This window comes from Eubalaena glacialis, chromosome 1 (assembly GCF_028564815.1).
Source record: "Eubalaena glacialis isolate mEubGla1 chromosome 1, mEubGla1.1.hap2.+ XY, whole genome shotgun sequence".
Lineage (NCBI taxonomy): Eukaryota > Metazoa > Chordata > Mammalia > Artiodactyla > Balaenidae > Eubalaena > Eubalaena glacialis.
Window position 1 is genome coordinate 31,958,421 of NC_083716.1, and position 22,225 is coordinate 31,980,645.

The following is a 22,225-nucleotide window of genomic DNA, read 5'->3' on the forward strand; positions in this document are numbered from 1 at the left end:
CAAATTTGCTGAATAAATGATTCTTCACAAAATGAAAATTCCACTTCCACCTGACTCAGCATCATTGTTACCATTAATCTCTTTATTTTGCTACTTTAATAGTTGGAAAATGGTACCTTATTTTTGCTTCTGTTTTCATTTCTCAAGGGTAAACAACTTCTATATATTTACCTACTAATTACATTTTTCTTCTATGACATGTTCACCAATTTCCTTTATCCAATGCATATTAGACATAAAGTTTTTCTCATTGATTTGCATGAGCTATTTATATAATATGGATACTAACCATTTGTTATCTTCAATGCAGATATTTTCACTTGTATGGGTGTTTTATTTTCATTTTAGGGGATTAGTCTTTCTGAGATACAAAAGTTTTAAAGTTTAGAAGTTAAATATATCAAGTTAGATTTTCTTTTTCTTATACTTCTAAACATATAAAATTATTCCTACTATAGCTCTAGGAAATAACATATTTTTCCAAAGTTTTTCTATGGTTTGTTTGTTTATACTTAATTCTTTCAATCCATTTGGGTTTTATTTGGAGGTACCCCTCCCCCCAAGTTCTGAATAATAATCTCAATGCCATCTAATTCATATTTTTTCCCCATGTCTCCTTTACCACATAGTGTGTGTTTTTATATGTAGTGTTAGCATTTATGTCCCATTCATCTGTGTGTCTTTTCATGTTAATTTCTTTATATGTTTTAATATTTGGTGGCCATCCTTCCTCAAGTCCTTGCTTTTCATTTTTAGAAATTTTTTTTTTAAATTTTATTGGAGTATAGTTGACTTCCAATGTTGTGTTAGTTTCAGGTGTACAGCAAAGTGATTCAGTTATAGATATACATATATTCATTCTTTTTTAGATTCTTTTCTCATATAGGTTACTACAGAGTATCGAGTAGAGTTCCCTGTGCTATACAGTAGGTCCCCGTTGGTCATCTATCTTATATATAGTAGTGTGCATGTGTTCGTCCCAAGCTCCTGATTTATCTCCCCCACACCCTACAATGTTTCCCCTTTGGTAACCATAAGTTTGCTTTCGATATCTATAAGTCTGCTTCTGTTTTGTTAAGTTCATTTGTATCTTTCTTTTTAAATTAGATTCCACATATGAGTGATATCATATGATATTTGTCTTTCTCTGTCTGACTTACCTCACTTAGTATGATAATATCTAAGTCCATCCATGTTGCTGCAAATGGCATTACTTCATTCTTTTCGATGGCCGAATAACATTCAATTGTATATATGCACCACATCTTCTTTATCCGTTACTTTGTCGATGGACATTTAGGTTGCTTCCACGTCTTGGCTATTGTAAATAGTGCTGCAATGAAGATTGGGGTGCATGTATCCTTTCGGATTATGACTTTCTCCAGATATATGCCCAGGAGTGGGATTGATGGATCATATGGTAGCTGTATTTTAAGTTTTTTAAGGAACCTCCATACTGTTCTCCATAGTGGCTGTACCAATTTACATTCCCACCAACAGTGCAGGAGAGTTCCCTTTTCTCCACACCCTCTCCAGCATTTATTGTTTGTAGACTTTTTATGATGGCCATTCTGACTGGTGCAAGGTGATACCTCATTGTAGTTTTGATTTGTATTTCTCTGATAACTAGTGATCTTGAGCATCATGTGCTTTTGGGCCATCTGTATGTCTTCTTTGGAGAGCTATCTATTTAGATCTTCTGCCCATTTTTTGATTGGGTTTTTGTTTTTTTGACTAGAGCTACATGGGCTGTTTGTGTATTTTGGAGATTAATCCCTTGTCGGGATTACCATCTAATTCATATTCTTTCCCCATGTCTCCTTTATCACATAGTGTGTGTTTTTACATGTAGTGTTAGCATTTGTGTCCCATTCATCTGTGTGTCTTTTCATGTTAATTTCTTTATATGTTTTAATATTTGGTGGCCATCCTTCCTCATGGTCCTTGCTTTTCATTTTTAGAAATTTCTTGAATAGTCTCACTTGTTTATTCTTCTACATGAATTTGAGGATCACTTCTCCACAAAAATCTAAGAAGATCCCAACAAAATCCTCTTGAATTTGGATCATGATTGCATTAAACTTATAACTTCATTTGGAGAAACGGACACATTTTTAGCATTTACCCAGTTCGTCCAGGAACATGGAATGTCTTTTCTTCACTTAATACTACTTTTATAAACTGCAGTACAAATGTGTAATTCTCCTCTTGCAGTTATCCACACTTCCTGTTAAAGTTATCCCAAGTCTCTTATGTTGACTATTTTGAACGGGCCCTCTGAAAATTTCTCTTCTTTTGGCATATTTCAGTGTGAAGGATGGGCAAGGGGATGCCTTTACCACATCTCAGAGCTGAGAAGGGAGTTCCCTCCATCTCTCTTCTCATAGCCAGCTGGGTACCGAGTTATGTTCATCCCATCACCTAAAAAGCCCTCCCAAGCAAACGCCTCTCCATCCCTACAGTCCTATCACTCTCCAGGACGCCATCACTTCTTGACTGGAGACAGGCATTAATGTCTGCTGTAGCCTCACATCCTGCAGCCTCCCTTTCCCCAGTCCCCCCTCCCACCGGCAGCCACGTCCTGTGTGTTGGGTACTGTCCCAGGCCAGGGGGTACATCAGGGGAGAAGATGGGGCTAGCTTTTTAGAGGGTGTCAGGGAGGCAGGCAATAAACATGTAAGCAAATAAATGAGATCGTTGCTGGTAATGCTCAGGGTTCCCCGAAGGAAATAAATGGGGACTGAGAAGAGTCTTCTAGAATCTTCCTCTTATGCATTCAGCTTGTTGGTCCAAATTTTGGCCTTCAGCGTCTCAGGGGAGAATTTAATTGGCGTCCCACCGTGCTCCGGGGTCCCTGCGCTCCCTTCCTGCCTCACCGTCAGCCGTGAGCGCTGTGTCTGAATTTCTCCCCCACTGCCTCTCTACTGCCCCACCGCTTCTTCACCCAGCCACTCCCTGCTTTAGAAGCACCCCCCGCCCCAGAAGCTTCTGGAAATCCGTGTGAAGGAGAGGCCCCAATTAATCCCCCCAGGGCCTCTGAGGACCAGCAATTCCCCTCTACAGCTCTGCGAACCAAAAAGGACCAAACCCCATGGGAAGTTCAGGTGACAGTTGCTGTCTGAGGGAAAGAGCAGCTACTCCTTTCTCATCTGTCTCCTCCTCCCTCTCTTCCCTTCCTTCTTCTAAGTGACACTGGGATGTGCTCTTAGACCCTACTAAAATTTTGGGCAAGGGATAGGGCAGAGAAAAGCTGTCATTCTGTCAGACCACTCCATTCTGTCCTGAATGGGGGAGGCTGGGTGTCGCAGGCTGGGGTCTGAAGACAGATGCCAGGCTGGTACAGCTGTGCTCCTGGCCAGAGCTTAAACTTTAGTATGGTCATCAAGGTACCAGAGGCTGAAGTCTCCGAAAGTGACCTAAAGAATAATCATCAGTAAGGCTATGGGGTCCCTACAAGGTGCCGGACATTGTATTATGTGTTGCTCACAACCTGAAAAGTTAGATCCCATTGTGTCCTTTTTTATGGATGAGGAAACTGAGGCTCTAAGAATTTAAGTATCATGCCAAAGATCACTCAGGTCAAAAAAGCTGTGCTACCAAGCTGGGCTAGTCTTTTCTCTTCTATGGTCTATCCTGCCTGACTCCCTCCCGTCTCTACTTATTGAAACCCTTCTGTCCTTCAATGCCACCTCCAGGAAGCCCTCCTAAACTTCCAGGTTGAGAGTGGGATTTCCTTCATCAGGTTTCTCTCACTGTTCTCTCTGCCTCATGGCTCCTGTGGATGGGGCAGTGTCTGATTCATAGCACATTGTGGAACTGACTTGATTCAAGGCAGGTGGTGAGCCCTGGCTAGAGGTGGATGCCTTAGATGGCTCTGAGGGAATCCAGTGGTCCTGAGCTCAGCCGAAAGTGAAGGGGCCCTCTTTTGTGCCTGGAGGGGACCACTTCCTATTCCTGAGGAACAACCTGCTCAGTCTTCAAGCACATCTGGTATGATCCCTGATTTGGGGCTGGAGAGCTCTGACTGTCAGTGTGTCTGGAGCAGCCGCCAGAGAGTGGAGAGTGGTTTGCAGGACAACTTCCCTGGGAGCTCAGGTTCCCATTCATCATCTGTCTTCTCTTCCTCTTCCTCAGGGGTCTTGCTCCAGTCTCCTGTGCACTTCCCACCTCAGAATACAAACACGGGTCACTGAGCCTTCAGAACCATGCCTGAGATGTAGAGAGATCTCCCTGGGAACATGACCCTTTATCATCTAGCTCAGGGGTCCCCAACCCCTGGGGCCGTGAACCGCTACCGGTCCGCAGCCTGTTTGGAACCGGGCCGCACAGCAGGAGGTGAGCGGCAGGCCAGCAAGCGAAGCTTCATCTGCCGCCCCCCCATCACTGGCGTTGCTGCCTGAGCCATCCACGCCCCCCATTCCGTGGAAAAATTGTCTTCCATGGAAAAATTGTCTTCCATGAAACCGGTCCCTGGTGCCAAAAAGATTGGGGACCACTGACCTAACTTACTCTAGAGAACGAGGAGCTGGGATTTTCCCAACCTTATATATTGGGACATTTACTGTCAATTATTAAGGTTGGAATCCCTAGCCCTGTATTATAAAGACCATCAGTAGAATCAGATGGGCCTGGGATTATATCTGGGTTTTGCTTCCTACTAGCTGTGTGACTGTGGGTGAGTTATTTAAAGTTTTCTAAGCCTCAGTTCTTTCTTTTGTAAGTAAAGCCAGTAATAGTCCCTACCTCACAGGACTGTGCTGAGAATTAAATGAGAAAATACACGTAAGGCAGCAAGCACAGTCCTTGGCACACAAGACCCACTAAACATTATTGGGTCTCTCAGCAAAGCTCTAGCCTGTAATTTGGGACCCACTACTCAGTGAATGACTCCTAACCATCTTGGCCAAGCCTCTCCACTCTCCCAGGGATAACAGGATGACTACACACAACCTAGTCACCTGAGTCTTTTCTTAACATATATCTTTGGTTAATTTTTTAGTTATTTGATGTCTCAAATTGTTATGGAGCAAGTTTTAAAAAAATAACCTGCTCAGGTACAGTGGATGTCTTATTGTCACTGCCTGCCAATGAGTATTAATGGATCCTCAGCCTAAACTTGGTTTTGTTAAGTGCACTTTAAGGAGAACTTAACTTTTTACTTCACTTGTGGTGTCTCTGGTATAAAATGTCTTGTCTCTGTGGCTTATTGTTTCAACCCATTGTGCTCTTTCAGCCTTCAGAACAGTTTTAGAGCCAATAGTAATAATCGCTAACTCAATGAGTGCTGACTATGAGTCAGGCATTTTTCTATGTCTTGAATGTATCATCTCTCTTAATCTTCATAACAACCCTAAGAGGTGAATACTCTCATCCTTATTTTATGGATGAGGAGACTGAAACATAGAGAGGTTAAGTGACTTAAGATCACACAGCTAGTAAGTGACATAGTAAAGGTTTAACCTTGGACAGTCTGACTCCAGAGCTGGCACTCTAGGTCCATCTTGCAAACCACCTGACTTACTAGAACTTTAAGTATCTAGAGATCAAGCAGGGGGTAGGCTGTTCCATTCGTGGTCCCTGACAAACCTCACCTGGCATAGTCATTCCTCGTGACTCTGGGCTTGGTTGTATGACTTGCTTTGGCCAGTAAGACATTAGAAAGCATGATGTAAGCAGAAGCTGAAAAAACACTTGCACAGTGGGACTCATCCTTTTGGAATGCTGCCCTCCACATGAGCCATCTCAGCCATCCCTCGGCCATTTCGAGTCAACCCAGCTCAGGTCCCAGAGCAGAGAAAAGTCAGCCCCATTTGTTCCTTGCCCCAACTCCTGGCCCTCAGAATCAGAAGCAAGCATAAAATGGTGGTTATTTTAAGCCACTCTGTTTAGAGGGATAGTTTGTTATACAGCAATAAATGATGGAAATGGCCAAGAAGCCAAGGCCAGGCTGGGTGTGAAAGATGTGGACCAAGTGTGCAAGAATACCTAGAGTCCAGGGCTCAGGAGAGCACTGAAGGTTTGAAGCCAGGTGAGCAACAAGTCCTTCAAGAGCATCCCTAAGCAGAAAGTCTGGTGTAGCTCAACCAACATTCAGGGACTAGGAAAAATGCAGACACAGGCATTCAGGATGGGTGGAGGGTCCAACACCAAGCAAGATGGACATCTGGCTGGAGGCTCTGGGAAGAGAGAGCTCAAATTTGCATGATTAAGAAGCCTCCCATGAGCTTCTGTCTGGGGTCGGAGCAAATTCCAAGGCCTCATCAGCCAGTGCTAGGACACAGGTGGGAGCCAGTTAACTGACTGGGGAAGAGCGGACTGGATCTCCCAAGAGCCCATCCAACACTGTCTTAAAGAATTTTCCAACAAGCCCTTTCCCGTTCTCACCAATGAGCTTAGCTTTCCTTTCTTCCATCTTGCCAAGGTGTGGACTCATTATTTTTTCTTTCCATGGTGAGAGCAGAAAAGTAGAAAAAAGATTGGACCACAACCTTTCCATCTGCATAAACACGAGTATGTTTCTTTCCCATCGGAAAAGGGTTTCCCGGCAACTGTGTGTGTATGTGTACGTGTGTACAGACATACACTACAAAGTGCAGAGCACATGTTCTTAGGCAAAGTGTATGATGTAATATAGTTCTTTTTTTTTACTTCCTGATTATAAAAGTAATATGTTGAATAAAATTTAGAAATTACAAAAAGTATATAAAAAAGTAACATTCACCCAAAAATCACCCATCAGGGATCATCACAATGAACATTGTGGGTATTTCCTTCAAGTATTTTTTCCATAATTTTTTGTATGTGCTTTTTAAAAAGTAAAAGATGGAATCATACTGGGTACTACTTCCTAACCTGTTTTTTGACTTATAATATGAACATTTTTCCCGTTTAGCAAACTTTCTTCTAAAACAGTTTAAAATGTTGCATTAAGTTCCTTTATATCATAATTCCTTTATTGGGGGTGTGTGATTGTTACAGTCTGTCTTTAAAATGTTGAGAATGAACATCCTTTGTTTTCATTGTCAATCGATTCCTTAGTACTGATATTTAGAAGTCATATTATTGGGTCGAAGTCATATTATTGGGTCAAAATCATATTATTGCTTGTTTTAAAAGACTTTGATACATCTTGCTAAATTATCTCATAACATGTTACCAATGTATATTCCTCCTTCAACAGCAGTGTATAAGAATTCCTGTTTTATTATACACTTGCCAATATTAAATCATTTCATTAACAAAAACTGGCAGTGATCTTTTAACCCATTTTCTCTTTCCTTTCTGTAACACTTGAAATTTGGGATAGATATAAACTTTACTTGGCACTGAACTGCTTAGGATTACACACTGATTACCGCAGTGGTTGCCTAGTTCGTTCCTAAAACAACCTGTTAAAGGGGCTTTGCCTCGCTTTTTTTTTTCCTAATGAATAATGAAAAGCTCTGCTGTGTGTGTCTTGCCAGTAGTTTTCTGACAGAGGTGTGCAGATGTTTCGTCCATTGGCCTTGCTTGGGATGCTTGTTCAGACCACACCTGTACAGGTGTGGGGTAGAGGGCAGGGGTTAGGGGCATGGATTCTGGAGTCAGAAGGGGCTGCCTTGAAAGGCAAATTCAGTCTCTTACCAGCTGGGTGACCTTGGGCAACTTATTCATGAACCTCAGTTTTCTCTTCTGTAGAAGAGGAATGATATTACTTATTCACAGGATTGCTGTGCATATTACATATGACCAAAGGGCATGGCAAGTTGACTGTGAGGGTAAGACTCAAAGGCCCTGCGCAAACTGGCCCTGCATCCCTCAGGTATTAGCCTTAGTTCTAGCTCCATCGGACTCTTATTTTCCTCCCTCTGGCCTTTTTTTACTTGCTGGTGTTTTGTTTTGTTTTGTTTTCTACTAGAACACTCCCCAGATGGGTGTCCCCCTCTCATCATTTAGATCTCAGTTCAAATGTCACCAACTCAGACTTTCCCTGGGCTGCCACCCCCCATTGCTCTTTCATAAAACTCTGTTTTAATTTCTTGAAAGTGCTTAATCCCTCCATGGAATGATCTCTTTTTGTTTGTTTTGTCCTGTTTTGTTTTTGGCCGCACCGTGCGGCTTGCGGGATCTTATTTCCCCAACCAGGGATCGAACCTGGGCCCATGCAAGTGAAAGTGTGGAGTCCTAACCACTGGACCACCAGGGAAGTCCCAGGATCTCATTGTTTATTGTTGATTTTCTTCCCTCCACTAGCACCATGAAGGCACCATGAAGACAGACCCTGCCTGTCTCTGCCTTCAGGAACCCAGCACAGTGCTGCCCAAAGCAGACACTCAATCAGTATTTATTGAATGAATGGACTGGCAATAAAGTGATTTTTAATCTCTTGTGCTAGAGATTATTTTTTAATTTTTCTTAGAGTAAAGCAAAGCAGTTTTGTGCTAGATTTACCTCTGATGGGACGGAGCTGTAAATACAGGTATTAAAAAGTCAGTAAATGTGAGAGCTGAGGGTGTCCTGGCAGGGTTACTTGTGTTGTATCTTAAAGGCTTTGACACTAGACTGATCTGGAGAGAATCTCAACCTCTCCACCCAATGGCTGTGTGTCCACAGTGATATCTTAAGTGCTCTAAGCCTCAGTTACACTGCGTGTAAAATGGCACTAATACCCACCTCAGAGGATTAGTTTGAGGATTAAATACAAGATAACATATGCGAGTACCTGCAAATAATCAGCATTTAAAAATGGTAGTTATTTTTGCGTTTAAGAAAACCAAGAGCAGGGCTTCCCTGGTGGTGCAGTGGTTAAGAATCCACCTGCCAATGCAGGGGACACGGGTTCAAGCCCTGGTCCGGGAAGATCCTACATGCCACGGAGCAACTAAGCCCGTGCGCCACAACTACTGAAGCCCACGCGCCTAGAGCCTGTGCTCCGTAGCAAGAGAAGCCACCGCGATGAGAAGCCCGTGCACCGCAACGAAGAGTGGCCCCCGCTCGCCACAACTAGAGAGCGCCCGCGCACAGGAACAAAGACCCAATGCAGCTAAAAATAAATACATAAATAAATTAAAAAAAAAAAAGAAAACTGAGGGCCAAGTAACGTTAGGCTCTAAGAATGAGACAGAAGGAATAATTACTATAAGGTTTTGTTTATTAATTATCATATTCATGAATATTAAGTCATAGTCACTATGAATTATCATATATTCAAATGAACAATATTGATCGATGGCTGTCTTTTCGGGCTTTGGAAAAGCCCATCCCTTTCTACCTAGATGTCTTTGGATGTATATAGTTAATATTTCATTAATTATGTAGAGGGGCGTTGTGTGTACATCAATGTCTCATACGATGCATATAATTAAGCCACTTTTTGTTGGGAGCGGAAGAAAATTGGGCTTTCCCAAAGAAAAGCAGCTTGCTCCCAAAGTTGCTAACAGATTGCTTCTTAATTGAACTTGGGAGGTGAATTATATGGTGAATTAGAAAAAAGAACAACTCTGAATTTAGTGAATTGTTCCGTAAAGGAAACTGTGGGATTGAATTGCAAATGCTGGATAGAAACATTTCAGCCTGGCCCCATGCATCACGGGCTGCTGACCTCTTCATGAACAGGCCTGGAGCTCTCTTTTCAAGGCCTGGAGGGCATTCTTTCCCAGAGACCAGCTGTAAGCCTGGGTTTCTTATGCAAAGGAGACGTTTGAATAAGCCCCTGTGACTAATGAAATCTACAGGGTCTTTGCATAGCCTCTCACTGAAGAGGTAATTAACCAAAGATCAAATACGGGCATATATATGTATTTTTTTCAAATATTTTTTGTCTTGCAGTTACACCCAAGGAAAAAGATATCCCTACACCCTGAATACTCCCTGCCCCCATTGCCCCCAATCTTTGTTTGCATCAGACTATATTTCTCTCTTCCCTGTTCTGTGTGCTTATGGCTGCAGTTATAGCCACAGTCACACCTGTCTTATTTGCTTGCTTTTACTGAAATGGAGCAACACAGGCCATTGATTTAGATGTGAGAAATGACTTTTCTTAGTACTTGATGTCTGTCTTCAGCTCCACATCTTCCATTCCTGGTGAGCTTGGGAGGAAGGAGGTTAGTTTTAAGAAAACATCATGAGTTGAGGCTACCTCTTACAGGGTTCTCTAAGTAGAGAATCTCAAGTTTGGCTGCACCTTAGAATCACCTGGGGAGCTTTTTAAAATCTCAAGGCCCAGGCCAATCAAATAAGAACCTCTGGGGGTGGAATGCAGGCCTCAGTATTTTTCTAAAAATCTTCCCAAGATGATCCCAAAGTGCAGCTAAGGTTGAAAACCATTGTTCCAAGAATATCTACTTCCCTTCCTCCATAAGCTGAAAAAGACAAACTTTTCCATCAGTGATGATGAGTTAGAAATGATTGGGTTTTCTTTGTAAGCACTGTCTACCTGACTCATCCACCTACCTATCCATCCATTCATCCATCAATCACATATTTTATTGTCTGCTATGTGCCAGGCACAGTGCTGGGTGTTTACTGTTGGACAAGACAAGGCCCCTTTCTTCAGGATGCTAAAAACTAAACTAGGGGATCAGCTGAGTAGACAGGAGATCCCAATTACTTGTGGCAAGGGATGTGAAAAAGCCCAGGGCGCTGGTAACACAGAGGAGGGAGCTTCTAACCCAAGAGGAGCAATGGGGCTTCCCAGAGGAAGTGGTGTTCAAGCTGAGCCTTGAAGGTCCAGTAGGATTTGGCCAGATGCAGAGGTGGGTGTGACAGAGGAAGGCGCATCAGCAAGAGGAGAATGGAAATCCAAGGCACCGTGAGTAGCTTAGGTGGCTGAGCACAGAGTGGGAGTGGGGGAGTAGCAGGACGCCCTGATGTACCAGGTGGAGGAGGCTAGCAGGGCCATATCACAGGGGTGGGCCTCATGGGTCATGTTAGGGCTTAGAATTCATCCCAAGGGCAGTGGGAAACCTTGGGAGGGTTTTCATCAGGGGAGTGGCCAAATCACATTCACTCCAGGTAGATCCCAGGCTCAGCTGTACTAGAAACATGCGATTTGCTGCCCTTTGGAGAAATGACAAGAGCTACCAGTCTCTTGCTGGTAAGGATGACAGAGAAGGGATGTGTGTTCTTAATTGCTGTGACCCCAATCTCATCAGTGACTTTCCCTTGGGAATAGGCAGCCACCCCCAGACACCCCACTTGTTCTCCTGTTCTTTCTGGGTCTGAGGCTGAAGGGAAGGAGCACAGATCTGGGGAGGTCTGCCAGGACCCACCTTCAGCTTCTCCATTACTATCCATCTCTGTACCTTCAGGACAGGCAAGTCACTTCACTTCTTGGAACCTTGTTTCCACATCTGTGAGATGAGGATGTTTGTGGCTCTTTTGTCACTGAGTCTTCATGAGGCTAGAATTACAAAACTCTGCATTTAGCACTGTTCCTAGCACATGGTCAGCACCGTAATTGGCACATAGTAAACACTGATTCTTTCCCCACCTCCATATGCTAGGGGGCCCCTGGTCTCCCCCCAGCTCCAGAGCTTTGCTCCCATTGTAACCCCAAGGACCAGGGGGCCAAGGGAATCAGAAGTCCTCATCCCCCCACCTCCTCTGCCTGCTGCAAAGCTGAATATCAATCTCTCCCAGCCATCGCTCCCTCAACCACAGCCTCCAGCTAACCTTGAACCAGGCTGTGCTCAGGTATCCTTACAGGTCTATTTTTTTTTTTTTTTCGTAGGAGCCAAGCAGGTCTAAACTTTCCAACCCTCCATGATGGGCTGGTGCTTTGCAGAATCTCCTTTGAAATCCCAGCTCCTGTGTTCCCCTCCTGTTCACTACTAATAACCCTGATCATATTCAGAGCCAGTGCAGTTACAAAACCCTTTCATGTCCTCTGGCTCCCATCTAGATCTCTCAGAATAAAAGCCAAAATCCTGAAAATGGTCTGCAAGGTCCCCCAGGAACTGAGCCCCCCAGACCCTCCACTGCTCACTGACCTCATCACCTATTATTCTTTCCCTGGCTCATTCCATTCCAGTCACACCCACCTCCCTACTGTCAAGCACACTCCCAACCCAGGGCCTTTGCACCTGCTGTCCCTTCAGTCGGAATGCTCTTCCCCAGATATCTGCAGACCCTCTCCCTCACCTTCTTCAGGCTTCTGCTTTTCTGCCTTGTGTGAAATGGCAATCCTTCACCCCTAGCATTCACTGTTCCCCTCACCCTTATTTATTTTCTTCATAGCGCTTGTCAACAACCGACATATATTTAGTCACCTGTTTGTTTATCATTTTCTCCTCTACCCTCCACCAGAATATAATTTCCATGAGGTCAGGGCAGAGTTTGTTCAGTGTCATATCCTGAGCAGCAGAAACAGCATGTGGCATGCAGCAGGCGTGGGATCAACATTTGTTGAATGAGCAAATGCCTAAACAAACCATTACCTCATTCGGAACTTGGAACAGCCCATTTGACAGATGAAAAGTACTAACGCCCAAGGTCTCATCCTCAGTTACACAGGGAGTGAAGACTAAGCTAGTCCGGGAGCCTTGGTCTTAGGCTCTCCTTCAGTCTGCACAGGGCACATTCCTCCGCTGGCCAGTGATTTTCATACCATCAGGATTTCCCCTGACCTTTAGCCCGAGAGGAAATGATATCGCAACTGGAAGAATACCCAGAGGGCTGGGAGCTGGCAGCGAACGCCCCGGCAGCTGCAGGGAGTGTGTTAGTGGATTCTGACTTGGCCAGAAAGGCAGTGGACGAGCAGGATGAAGGCATGTAAAAATATCCGCGCGCGCCTGGTCCACCGCCAGTGTCAGTCACCAGAGGGAGAGAGGTGGTCTGCATGTCAGGAGTTGGGATGCGGGACCACAGGGCTGTCTTCCATGGTTGTCAGGGGCCAAGGCATTGGGTTCCATGTTTGGGACCCTTCCTTGAGCAGCGCTGGAAGCCTGTGACCTATGGAGCACAGGAAATATCATCGGGCTTCTGACCAGGAGACTGTCCTGAGCCCTCAGCTTCCCTTACGGGCTGGCAACCCTGGGCTGATCATTTTGTATCTCAGTTTTCTCCTCTGTAAAATGGGGTTACACTTCTGCTACAGAGTGTTTTCATCAAGGTCAAAGGGGAGATGGGGAAACTGCTTTGTAAGCTGCAAATTTCTAAACAAATGCAAGAAATATTTTGCACAAGTAGATTGTCCTGTAGATGCTTTGGTGTGGTTTCACGTGTATGATAGTCTCTCCTGGACACAGGCTTTGTCCTCAAATCTGCTCCCTGGTGTCCCGACCCACCCAGCTGCTCAACTGCCAAATGTAGGCATCATTGGGGGCTCCTCTCAGTCCCTCATATCTAAGACATCAGCCTCTCCTGTTGCTGTGCATCCAACTATATTCTTAATATCCCTGAGGGTCCAGCCTCCCTCTCTGCCCACCACGGTCAGCCCCTCCACATGGCAAGCTCATTCCCGATCCAGATTCTTTCCTGAGCCTCCTTCTGCTGGGACACGCTTGCCCGGATCTCGGTGTGGCTGGCTCCTTCTTGTCTTCCAAGTCTCAACCCAAATGTCACCTCCCTAAAGGGCCTTCTCTGACCGCTTTCTAAGCAGCTGCTCCAGGCCACGTTACCACATACTGCATTTGATCTTCAGAGCATTTTCTGAACCTGCAATCATCTTATTCCTTTATTTTCTTACCTACCATTGACTGTCCAACCGCCCATTTGGAACTTAGGCACTGTCTGTCCTGTTCACTGCTGGATCCCTGCTGCCCGGTACTGTACCTGGTTCACAGTAGGTCTAATAATAGATGGTGATAGACCATCTTCCTGGTGGGGACAGATGTGAACCTGGTTTCTAGATGATGATACTAGCAAACGAGTACGTGCATCACTGCCCTTGACTGAGGCAGTGTCGGCAGAGTCTGATTTATAAAGTAAGCAGGGCAATTTCTAAAAGGAGACTCACACCCCAGAGTGACTCACACCAGGAGGCCTGTATAAGCCAAGGCAGCAGCAACTGCCGCATCACATATTTAGGAGTGGCACTGGTGACGTCTCCCTGCATCCTGTGCGGGGGACTCCAGAACCAGAGAGTGTCCTGTCTGCGTTGGGCTTTCTCAGGGAGTTGGGGGTTAGGAAACTGACTTTGGGATTCGCCTGTTAACTCTGTATGTTTCACTCCAAGTGCCCTTGAACTGATCGAGGAGAGGCTACATTTATAATTTCTGAGCTATGTTCATGGTTATAAGAAAGCAAGTTCTTTTTGGCCTGAGCATCGAGTAGGGGCCCAGTCATCCTTTGTTAAACAGATCTTTACTGACCCACTGGTGATTCTGAGCATCCCCCAGGTGACCAGGTTTGTTCCCTCATCTCATGGTGCTGGTGCAAAGAAGGCTGGTGCGTCCTCACGTTTCTTTTCTTCTTTGTTCCTTTAGGTGGGCTTGGAGAGCAGCCATCTGAGAGCTGGTCGAATGCTACAGCCACGAATACCAGCAGTGAGGAAGCTAGAGAGGGTAATGTGAGGCCCCACCAGGCCTTGGGGTATTCTTTGTTTTTCAGTTGTTGTAAATTTCACATAACCTAAAATTTACCATTTTAACCATTTTAATGTGTACCATTTTGTGGCATTAAGTACATATACAATGTTGTGCCACCATCACCACTATCTAGTTCCAGTCGCACCCATTTCCCTCCCCCATCCCTGATCCTGGCTTTGGGAACCTCTTATTGTACCTTTTGCTTTCAATCTTAGTGAACTAGAAGCAGTGAAGTCTGTGAATGAGGAGGGAGGGAGGCCTTTTGTTGAGTGGGGTGGGCCGGCTGCCAGAGAAAGGTATAAGGGTGGTGTTTGGTTGCTCGGGGACTGGAGGGCCTCCAGTTAGACTGCAGTCTGGGCGTGACTTTTCTCTCTAGCCCTTGGCTGGCCAGCTGAAGGCCCTGAGGACCGAGAGGAGGGATGACGAGGCTTTGGGAACTAGGGGTCTGACAGAATAAGTGGGCCTGGGAAGCAAGAAAGGGAAATAAAGCTGGGTGGGGACTGGGAGGCAGGTGTAGACTAGAGACCCCGTGGATAGTTGGCGGGTGGGGGGGGCTGTCTGTGGCAGGGGCCTGCCTGGAGGTACCACCTCTGTCTGTCTGCACACCAGCGCCCAGACGCGCGTGCGCTCTCAGAGATTCTAGCCTGGAGATTATGGGAGGCGCCTCACTGGAAGCATCTCGGTTTTGGAGAAGGTTTTCCTGTTCAGAAGCTGTGCTGGAGGAGAAGGGCTGCTGGGCTTCTGTCCGGCCTGCATCCTGCAGGAATCAGGGCTTGTTGCCGACAAGGGCATTTCTTCTATTGATACATAAAATTAACGCAGAGCAAAATGAATCATTTTTAAATGCCAGAATCCTGTGTTTCAGGGATGCTTCTATAGAGGTGAAGTACAAATCATTATTCACTTTATGTTTTTTCTTTAATGTTATTTTATATTTTACACACACAATATATATATAACTTCACAGTAATGTACAAATGTGATGATATCATCATATACTTTTCTTAGTGTTGTGTTTTTTTCTTTTCCCTTTAATTTGGCTACCTCCTTCACTTCTTTTTTCCACATATTACCCCTCTACTCTTCCCCAGGTAATGCATGCTAATAACTTTGTTTTCACCCTTTCATATTTTTCTCCATGCACATATATTCACATATACACTGATGCAGAGATGTATACATATGCATACATAAACATACATATAAACACATAAACATATATACAGATATGTTTTGTCAATTTTTTAAAAAAGGGATCATATTTGATACGTGTTTTTTATGCATTATGCTTTTCTCACTCATCAATACCTCATGGAAAACCTCTCCAAGACACTTTTATAACTTCAATTTATTCTTTTGAATAGTTGCAAAATATTCCTGGTATGAATGGGCCATAATTTATTCAATCCTTCCTTTATCAGTGAATACGTAACTTCAAGTTTTTGCCATCATAAACAATGTTGCAGTAAAATACCTGAATATAGATCCTTACACACTTAGTATGTTTTAAATAGATGTTGCTAAAATGAATTTCAAAAGGTGTAAGTGTGCTCCTTTCACCATATCCTCCTTGGCACTAGGTATTATCAGTGTTTTTAATAATGGAAACGATAGCTTATTATTAGTTAATTTGTATTTCTCTGACTCCTGGTGACTTTCAGTGTCTTTTCCGACCTTCGCCAGTGATTTGGGGGTGCACTTCTGTGACTCGCCTCTTCCTGTCCTTGGCCCATTTTCCTGTCGGCTTGCTGATCCCCTCTTAGCAGTCTGATCTCCTTTAGAGAGAGGCAGACTCTTCCACTCCCATTCCCCACCACCACCATTTGACAAACGTGCGTCTGATTCTAAGTCACACCAAGTATTGCTGGGACCGTGCGCAGGGCCCCTTTAAAATCTGTATTTTTCTGCTTTGCTTTCTCAAAGGTATTTTGACTTAGGCGTTTTCAGGCTCCCAGACACCTGGTAAAATCAGTGTCACTTCATTTTGGCCGCAGGTGACCAGCACTTAGTGGTGAAAATGGACACAGGGTGTGAGGATGAAACCAGAAGGATTTGCCATTACCCTTCAGTGATGTAGACACCACACCTAATTTTTCCTTCACGATTTAAGTGATTTATTATGGCATGAAAACCACCCCCAAACTTAGTGACTTCCAACTGTGATTTGTTATCTCTCATGATTCTGTGCATTGACTGGGCTTGCTGGGGTGGTTCTTTGGCTGATGTCAGCTGGGGTCACTCACTTGATTAAATTCATCTAGCAGCTGGGCTGGGCCAAGAGGTCCAAAAAAAGCTTTAGTCACATATTTGGTGCCTCACTGTGCCTCCACATGCTGTCTTTCCACATGGACCTTTACCATTTAGTTGTCTAAGGTTTTTTTATAGCATGGTGGCTGGCTTGCCAGAGAGAGGAGACAGAAGCCACCAGTTCACTTAAGGCATGGACTCTGAACTCTCAGAATGCTACTTGTGCCACATTCTATTGGTCAAAACAAGCCAAAGGGCCAGCTCAGCTTCAAGGAAAAGAAAATAGATTCCACCCCTTAATGTGAGAAGTGACATGAACTTACAGGGATGAGAGCTGTGGCCGTATTTGGAGACCATCTACTGCCTTCCCTCAATGCATCTTTCCTACTCACCAGCAATAGCTATTGTCAGAATTTTTAATATTAATATTTACTGGTTTTTTGGGTGTCATATGACCCAACCAAATAAACTTGAACAGTCAGACACACTTGGGTTTGCATCCCAGCAAGCCACTTAGTAGTTACAACCTTGGATAAGTTATCCAGCTCCTCATCGAAGGTTTGGAGAGAATTAGAAATAATATTTATGCAAAGCGCATAGCCATGTGTCTGGAACTTAAAAAGTACTCAGTAAGTGTAGCTCTTCCCCTTCTTCCTCTCCACCTTCACCTCCAAGAATTAGATTATCCAGCACTGAAAGTGCATCGTCCACCTCTGGACTGGGATTTCACAGCTGTTTAACAGCTGCACAGAAACACCATTAAGGAAGACAGGAAGGAATAAGGCTGCCGCAGCCCATTAAAATTCTGCCTCTGGTTGTGTCGTACACGGTACTCACACTGGGACGAGAGATCTTCTTGGGTGTCTTAAGGAGGATGATGACAGGCTGCCCCACCCACGCCCCACATCCCTGCAGCTGGCTACATCCATAGTCTGCAGCCCCTATGATCCTGGTGTGTTTCAAGAGGATAATGTCAAGGTTAGGCCAGTCTCTCCACTCTGTATTACAGCAGCAGACGAGCAGGTCTTTAAGCATCCAGGGTGAGCCTGAGGAGGAAGGAGACCCCCAAGGTGAGGTGAAGGCCATCCCTTCTAGCTTGTTCCCCCAGCCTTCCCATCTGTCCCTCCAGGACACTGTCAGGTGCCAGCCTGGGTGCCTCTTGTTTTTGTTTGAATTAAAGATAAGGCAAGTTGTGTCAGTCTCAGATTCCCCTTTAGTCACAACCCACCCCGCTTCCGCCACCCCCAGGAAAAGAGACTGCCCAAGCAGGAGAGAGGATCTGAGGGAAGCCCCTGGTCGGCTGGCTGCAGCACCAGGTGTATTTCCTGGCATTATGTTCCTCCCCTCAGCCCTGATGGTGGGGATTTGTGCTTCCAGCTTTGGGGAGGGCTGGGGGGCTTGGGGAGTTGCTCACTCAGCACCCCTTGGCAGACTGTTTGGTCTGAGGAGCCTTCCTACCCTGGAGATGAGAGCTCAGCGTGCATTTCGGGGCCGATAATGGGATTAATGAAATGGAGTGTGTAGCTGTTCCCCAAATGAAGCTGTGACTGTTTTGGTAGAGCCTGATTTCCAGAACCATATTCATAAAAGAGAATGGGCCTTTCACTTTCTGTAGCAGTCCCTAAGAGCTCTGTGCTGCAGCAAATAATAATGGAATCAGGGTGCACCAGAGAGCAGGGATCCCTCAAACTTGGGCACAGAGCATCACCTGAACCCCTGAATGTCACTTATGTCAGCATATCTGGGTGTAACCATTGAACCTGACTTTAGGCATTCTTTCTAGCCTGTCCCCAGATGCAGATGTGATGGTGATAACTGCAGCTCTCGTCGAGCCCTTACACAGCAGGCGTTTGATGTTCATTGCCTGGTTCCATGCCCATGACACCACCATACAGCAGGAAGGAGATCTCAGGGGACAGTGGCTCATCTAGAGCCACACAGGTAGTGAATGGCAACATTTACCTTGAGCCTGAGTCTCCCTGACCCTGAATCTCTTGCTCTTAATCTCTGGGCTACATCAGTGGTTCTCAAACTTCCTTATGCATCCGAATCACTTGGGGAGCCTGAAAAAGCACAGATGCCTTGACAGTCCTCTAGGCCAATTGAGTCCCAATCTCAGGGCAGGGGGGCGGACACCAGAATTTTTTAAAAGCTCCCTGATTGAATCCAATGTGCAGCCAAGTTTGGGAACCATCGTGCAGAATAATCCACAGTCTCCCCCTTTACTGAGCCTTTCAGGCACAGGCAAGGTGCGAATTTGCCCATCACCCATGGGGTGAGGGTTATGCAGATGGCTGGAGTGTCAGGGTGTTTACTTCCAGTGTAGGCGGGACTGGTTGACTAATCGAAAATCCGCAGTTCCTTGCTTGAGAAGGCTGGGTCAGGCCTGGTTCCATTTATAATACGGCTGTGCCTTCAGCTGGAAACGGAACACTGAATAGCTATGGCAGATTTTCAGAGAGGATAGGGTACACTCCCAGAGCCAGAGAATTTAAATGGACTTTATCCCCCAGCCCACCCCACCCCCAGCATGTTAAATCCCTTCAGACACCCCTGAAGGGAGTCCTCCTCTGCATTTGCTCCTTCAGATGCAGGCCTCTTGGACCATAATAAATAATTACATCCTTCTATTTGGACTCCAATTCCAGATAGTAGTAATCCAAGAAAATCCAATAATGACAGTTGCATTAAGATCCTTCTTCCAGGCTAAGCAGAACATCTGTTTAGACATATTTTCAATCGGCAAATGCTTCCTGTGTTGAGTTCTCAGCAAATTAAATTTCTCACTGGACCGAGGGGGAAGCTGTCATTCAATAACCCATCTCTGGAAATTACACCCCAGTCTCTTTCCAGGTGCACTTAAGATTTTCCCATGCTGACTCGGCTGCACCAGGCCCTAACATTACTGGGTCACATGTATATATAGCACAGCTTCTCTGAGAAACATTGGATTTCTTAGTGTTAGTCCCTCAGATAGAGAAATATTGATATTTTTGCCCATTCTCCAAAGGAGAGTTGGCGGCGGAGGAAAAATTAAGAGACTTGTTGAAAACCATATGGGAAATGAATAACAAACTTCCACTTGCTACATCGCTGCCTGTGATTACTTAAGACAGGATTCTCAGGATTTAAACATTAAGGACTTCAGGGCTGCCAACATTTTGGAGAGGATTCTGCCGCAGAATTCTTTGGACTGTTGGGTTGTTTATTTTTAGAATAACTCATCCATTCTTTAACTAATTAATTCAAAATCCAAGAGCACCAAATGCTTACCACCAGCCAGACACTGTGCTGGGTGTGAATAGAGTGGTGAATGAGCCAACCACAGTCCCTGCCCCCATGGAGCTTCCAGTCTACTGGGGCAACTCACATTTGAAATCTGGATGCAGTTTGTAGTTCTGGGCTGGGAGAGCAAGTTAGAATATCTGTAGAGGCCAAGCAGGTAATGTCAATGGGTGAAATGCCTGGATGGGACCCTGCGAAGTGGGAGATAGATTCTAGCAACCAGGAAAACGTGTGCCCTGACTGTAGAGAGCAGGTGCTACTTAACTGCTATGGGTTGTAAATGATGGAAGATGGGCTCACTGTTGCCAGATCTTTCCATTTTTAAAGAAAAACTAGAAAATCTGGATTTTTATGTGAAATTCCTTGATTTTTAAAAGTTGGCTTCTCAAATGAGTAGCCAACTTTGTTTTTAAACAAAACAAAACAAAAACCCAAAGTGTGGGCCAAAAGTATCCAGGCCAAACAAAACACATCTGTGGGTTGGGTTTATCCCAAGAGCTGGAAGTGTGTGACTTCTGATCTAGAAATTCTAGCAGTAAAACAATTATGTTCAGGCTTAAAAATGTGTTATATGCCAACTTTCTTGTTCTGGCAACTGAACTGGCAGGGACCCCTTTTACAAACATAGAACTACTGGAAAAAAATATAAACTTCCTCTTTTTTTAAAAAAATTTATTTATTATTTTATATTTATTTTTGGCTGCGTTGGGTCTTTGTTGCTGTGCGGGGGCTTTCTCTAGTTGCGGTGAGCGGGAGCTACTCTTCGTTGTGGTGCGTGGGCTTCTCATTGCAGTGGCTTCTCTTGTTGCAGACCACGGGCTCTAGGCACGTGGACTTCAGTAGTTGTGGTGTACAGGCTCAGTAGTTGTGGCTCACGGGCTCCAGAGCACAGGCTCAGTAGTTGTGGCACATGGGCTTAGTTGCTCCGCGGCATGTGGGATCTTCCCAGACCAGGGCTCAAACCCGTGTCTCCTGCATTGGCAGGCGGATTCTTAACCACTACGCCACCAGGGAAGTCCTATAACCTTCCTCTTACTCTAAATTAAAAATACAGAGTTAAGCTCAAAGAAAAGATAGGGAAATTGTCATTATCAGCAAAGAACAGGGAACATAAACCCATAGAACTAAGCTTCAGATGGTGGCAAAACTGTGCAGAGGGCACTGAGACTGGGCCAGGATTTGGGGTACTGAGGGCTGGTGTTTTTTTTATGCCCATGTAACAGCTATATAGGTTCAGGATTTGTGGCCTTGGTCCCATGTGAGACAGGAAGTGGAGACTGAGATCTTGCATAAAATGAACTCCTTCAAAGGGCTTCCTAATCATTAAAAAAGAAAGAAAGAAAGAAAGAGAGAGAGAGAGAGAGAAAGAAAGAAAGAAAGAAAAAAGAAAAGAAAAGACAAGACTAGAAAAACTCTGTCCAGTGGCTGAAAGAAGTGGCAAGAAATCTTGCTATCTTTCCTAGGTTCTAAGTGGGGGTAAAAAAATATCTTCTATGAGAAACTGAATCCCAAAGCCTGTTCCTCAGACAGGTATAAGTTCTCAAATTTCATTTCCTATGTATGGAAACCATAAACTTAGAAATTAACATAAAAATTGATCTAGGACCCATAGAATCCCAAGAGCCCTGAAAAAATGAAAATCAGGGTCACACTCATTGCTGAGGGCATATGAGACTCTTGCAGAAAGGAATAACCCTCCCCCACAAAATGAACTTTAACTAAAAACATTAGAAACACAAAAAGTTAATCCATGAAGGATAATCAACAGAGACAATAACTTGGAGAATTAGTACCCCAAGATGCAGAAATAATAGAACAATCTGTGGGAGATTAAATAGGTATACATAAAAAGGCTAAAGAGTCAATGGGAGAATTTGAAACTATTGTGGGGGAAAAAAAGAACAGATCAATTTAGAAGCCACTAAATAGGGCTTTTGGTAATGATAACTATTTATTGAAACTGGAATGGGATAAATAGTATATTGAACACAACTGAAGAGAGAATTATAGAAGTAGAAAATAGATCTGAGGGGGAGGACCTTCAAGATGGCAGAAGAGTAAGACGTGGAGATCACATTCCTCCCCACAAATACATCAGAAATACATCTACATGTGGAACAACTCCTACAGAACACCTACTGAACGCTGGCAGAAGACCTCAGACCTCCCAAAAGGCAATAAACTCC

The 22,225-nt window shown here is 44.6% G+C and overlaps 1 protein-coding gene across 1 annotated transcript in view; it reads left to right on the forward strand.

Annotated features, from left to right (window-relative positions):
* The window catches only part of TLL2 (tolloid like 2), a 135,204-nt gene that overhangs the window by 49,058 nt on the left and 63,921 nt on the right, over positions 1–22,225 (forward strand). Inside the window, exon 3 of the mRNA XM_061194834.1 lies at positions 14,406–14,483. Within this exon, the coding sequence (XP_061050817.1) occupies positions 14,406–14,483 (78 nt within the window). The remainder of the gene's footprint in view (positions 1–14,405; positions 14,484–22,225) is intronic.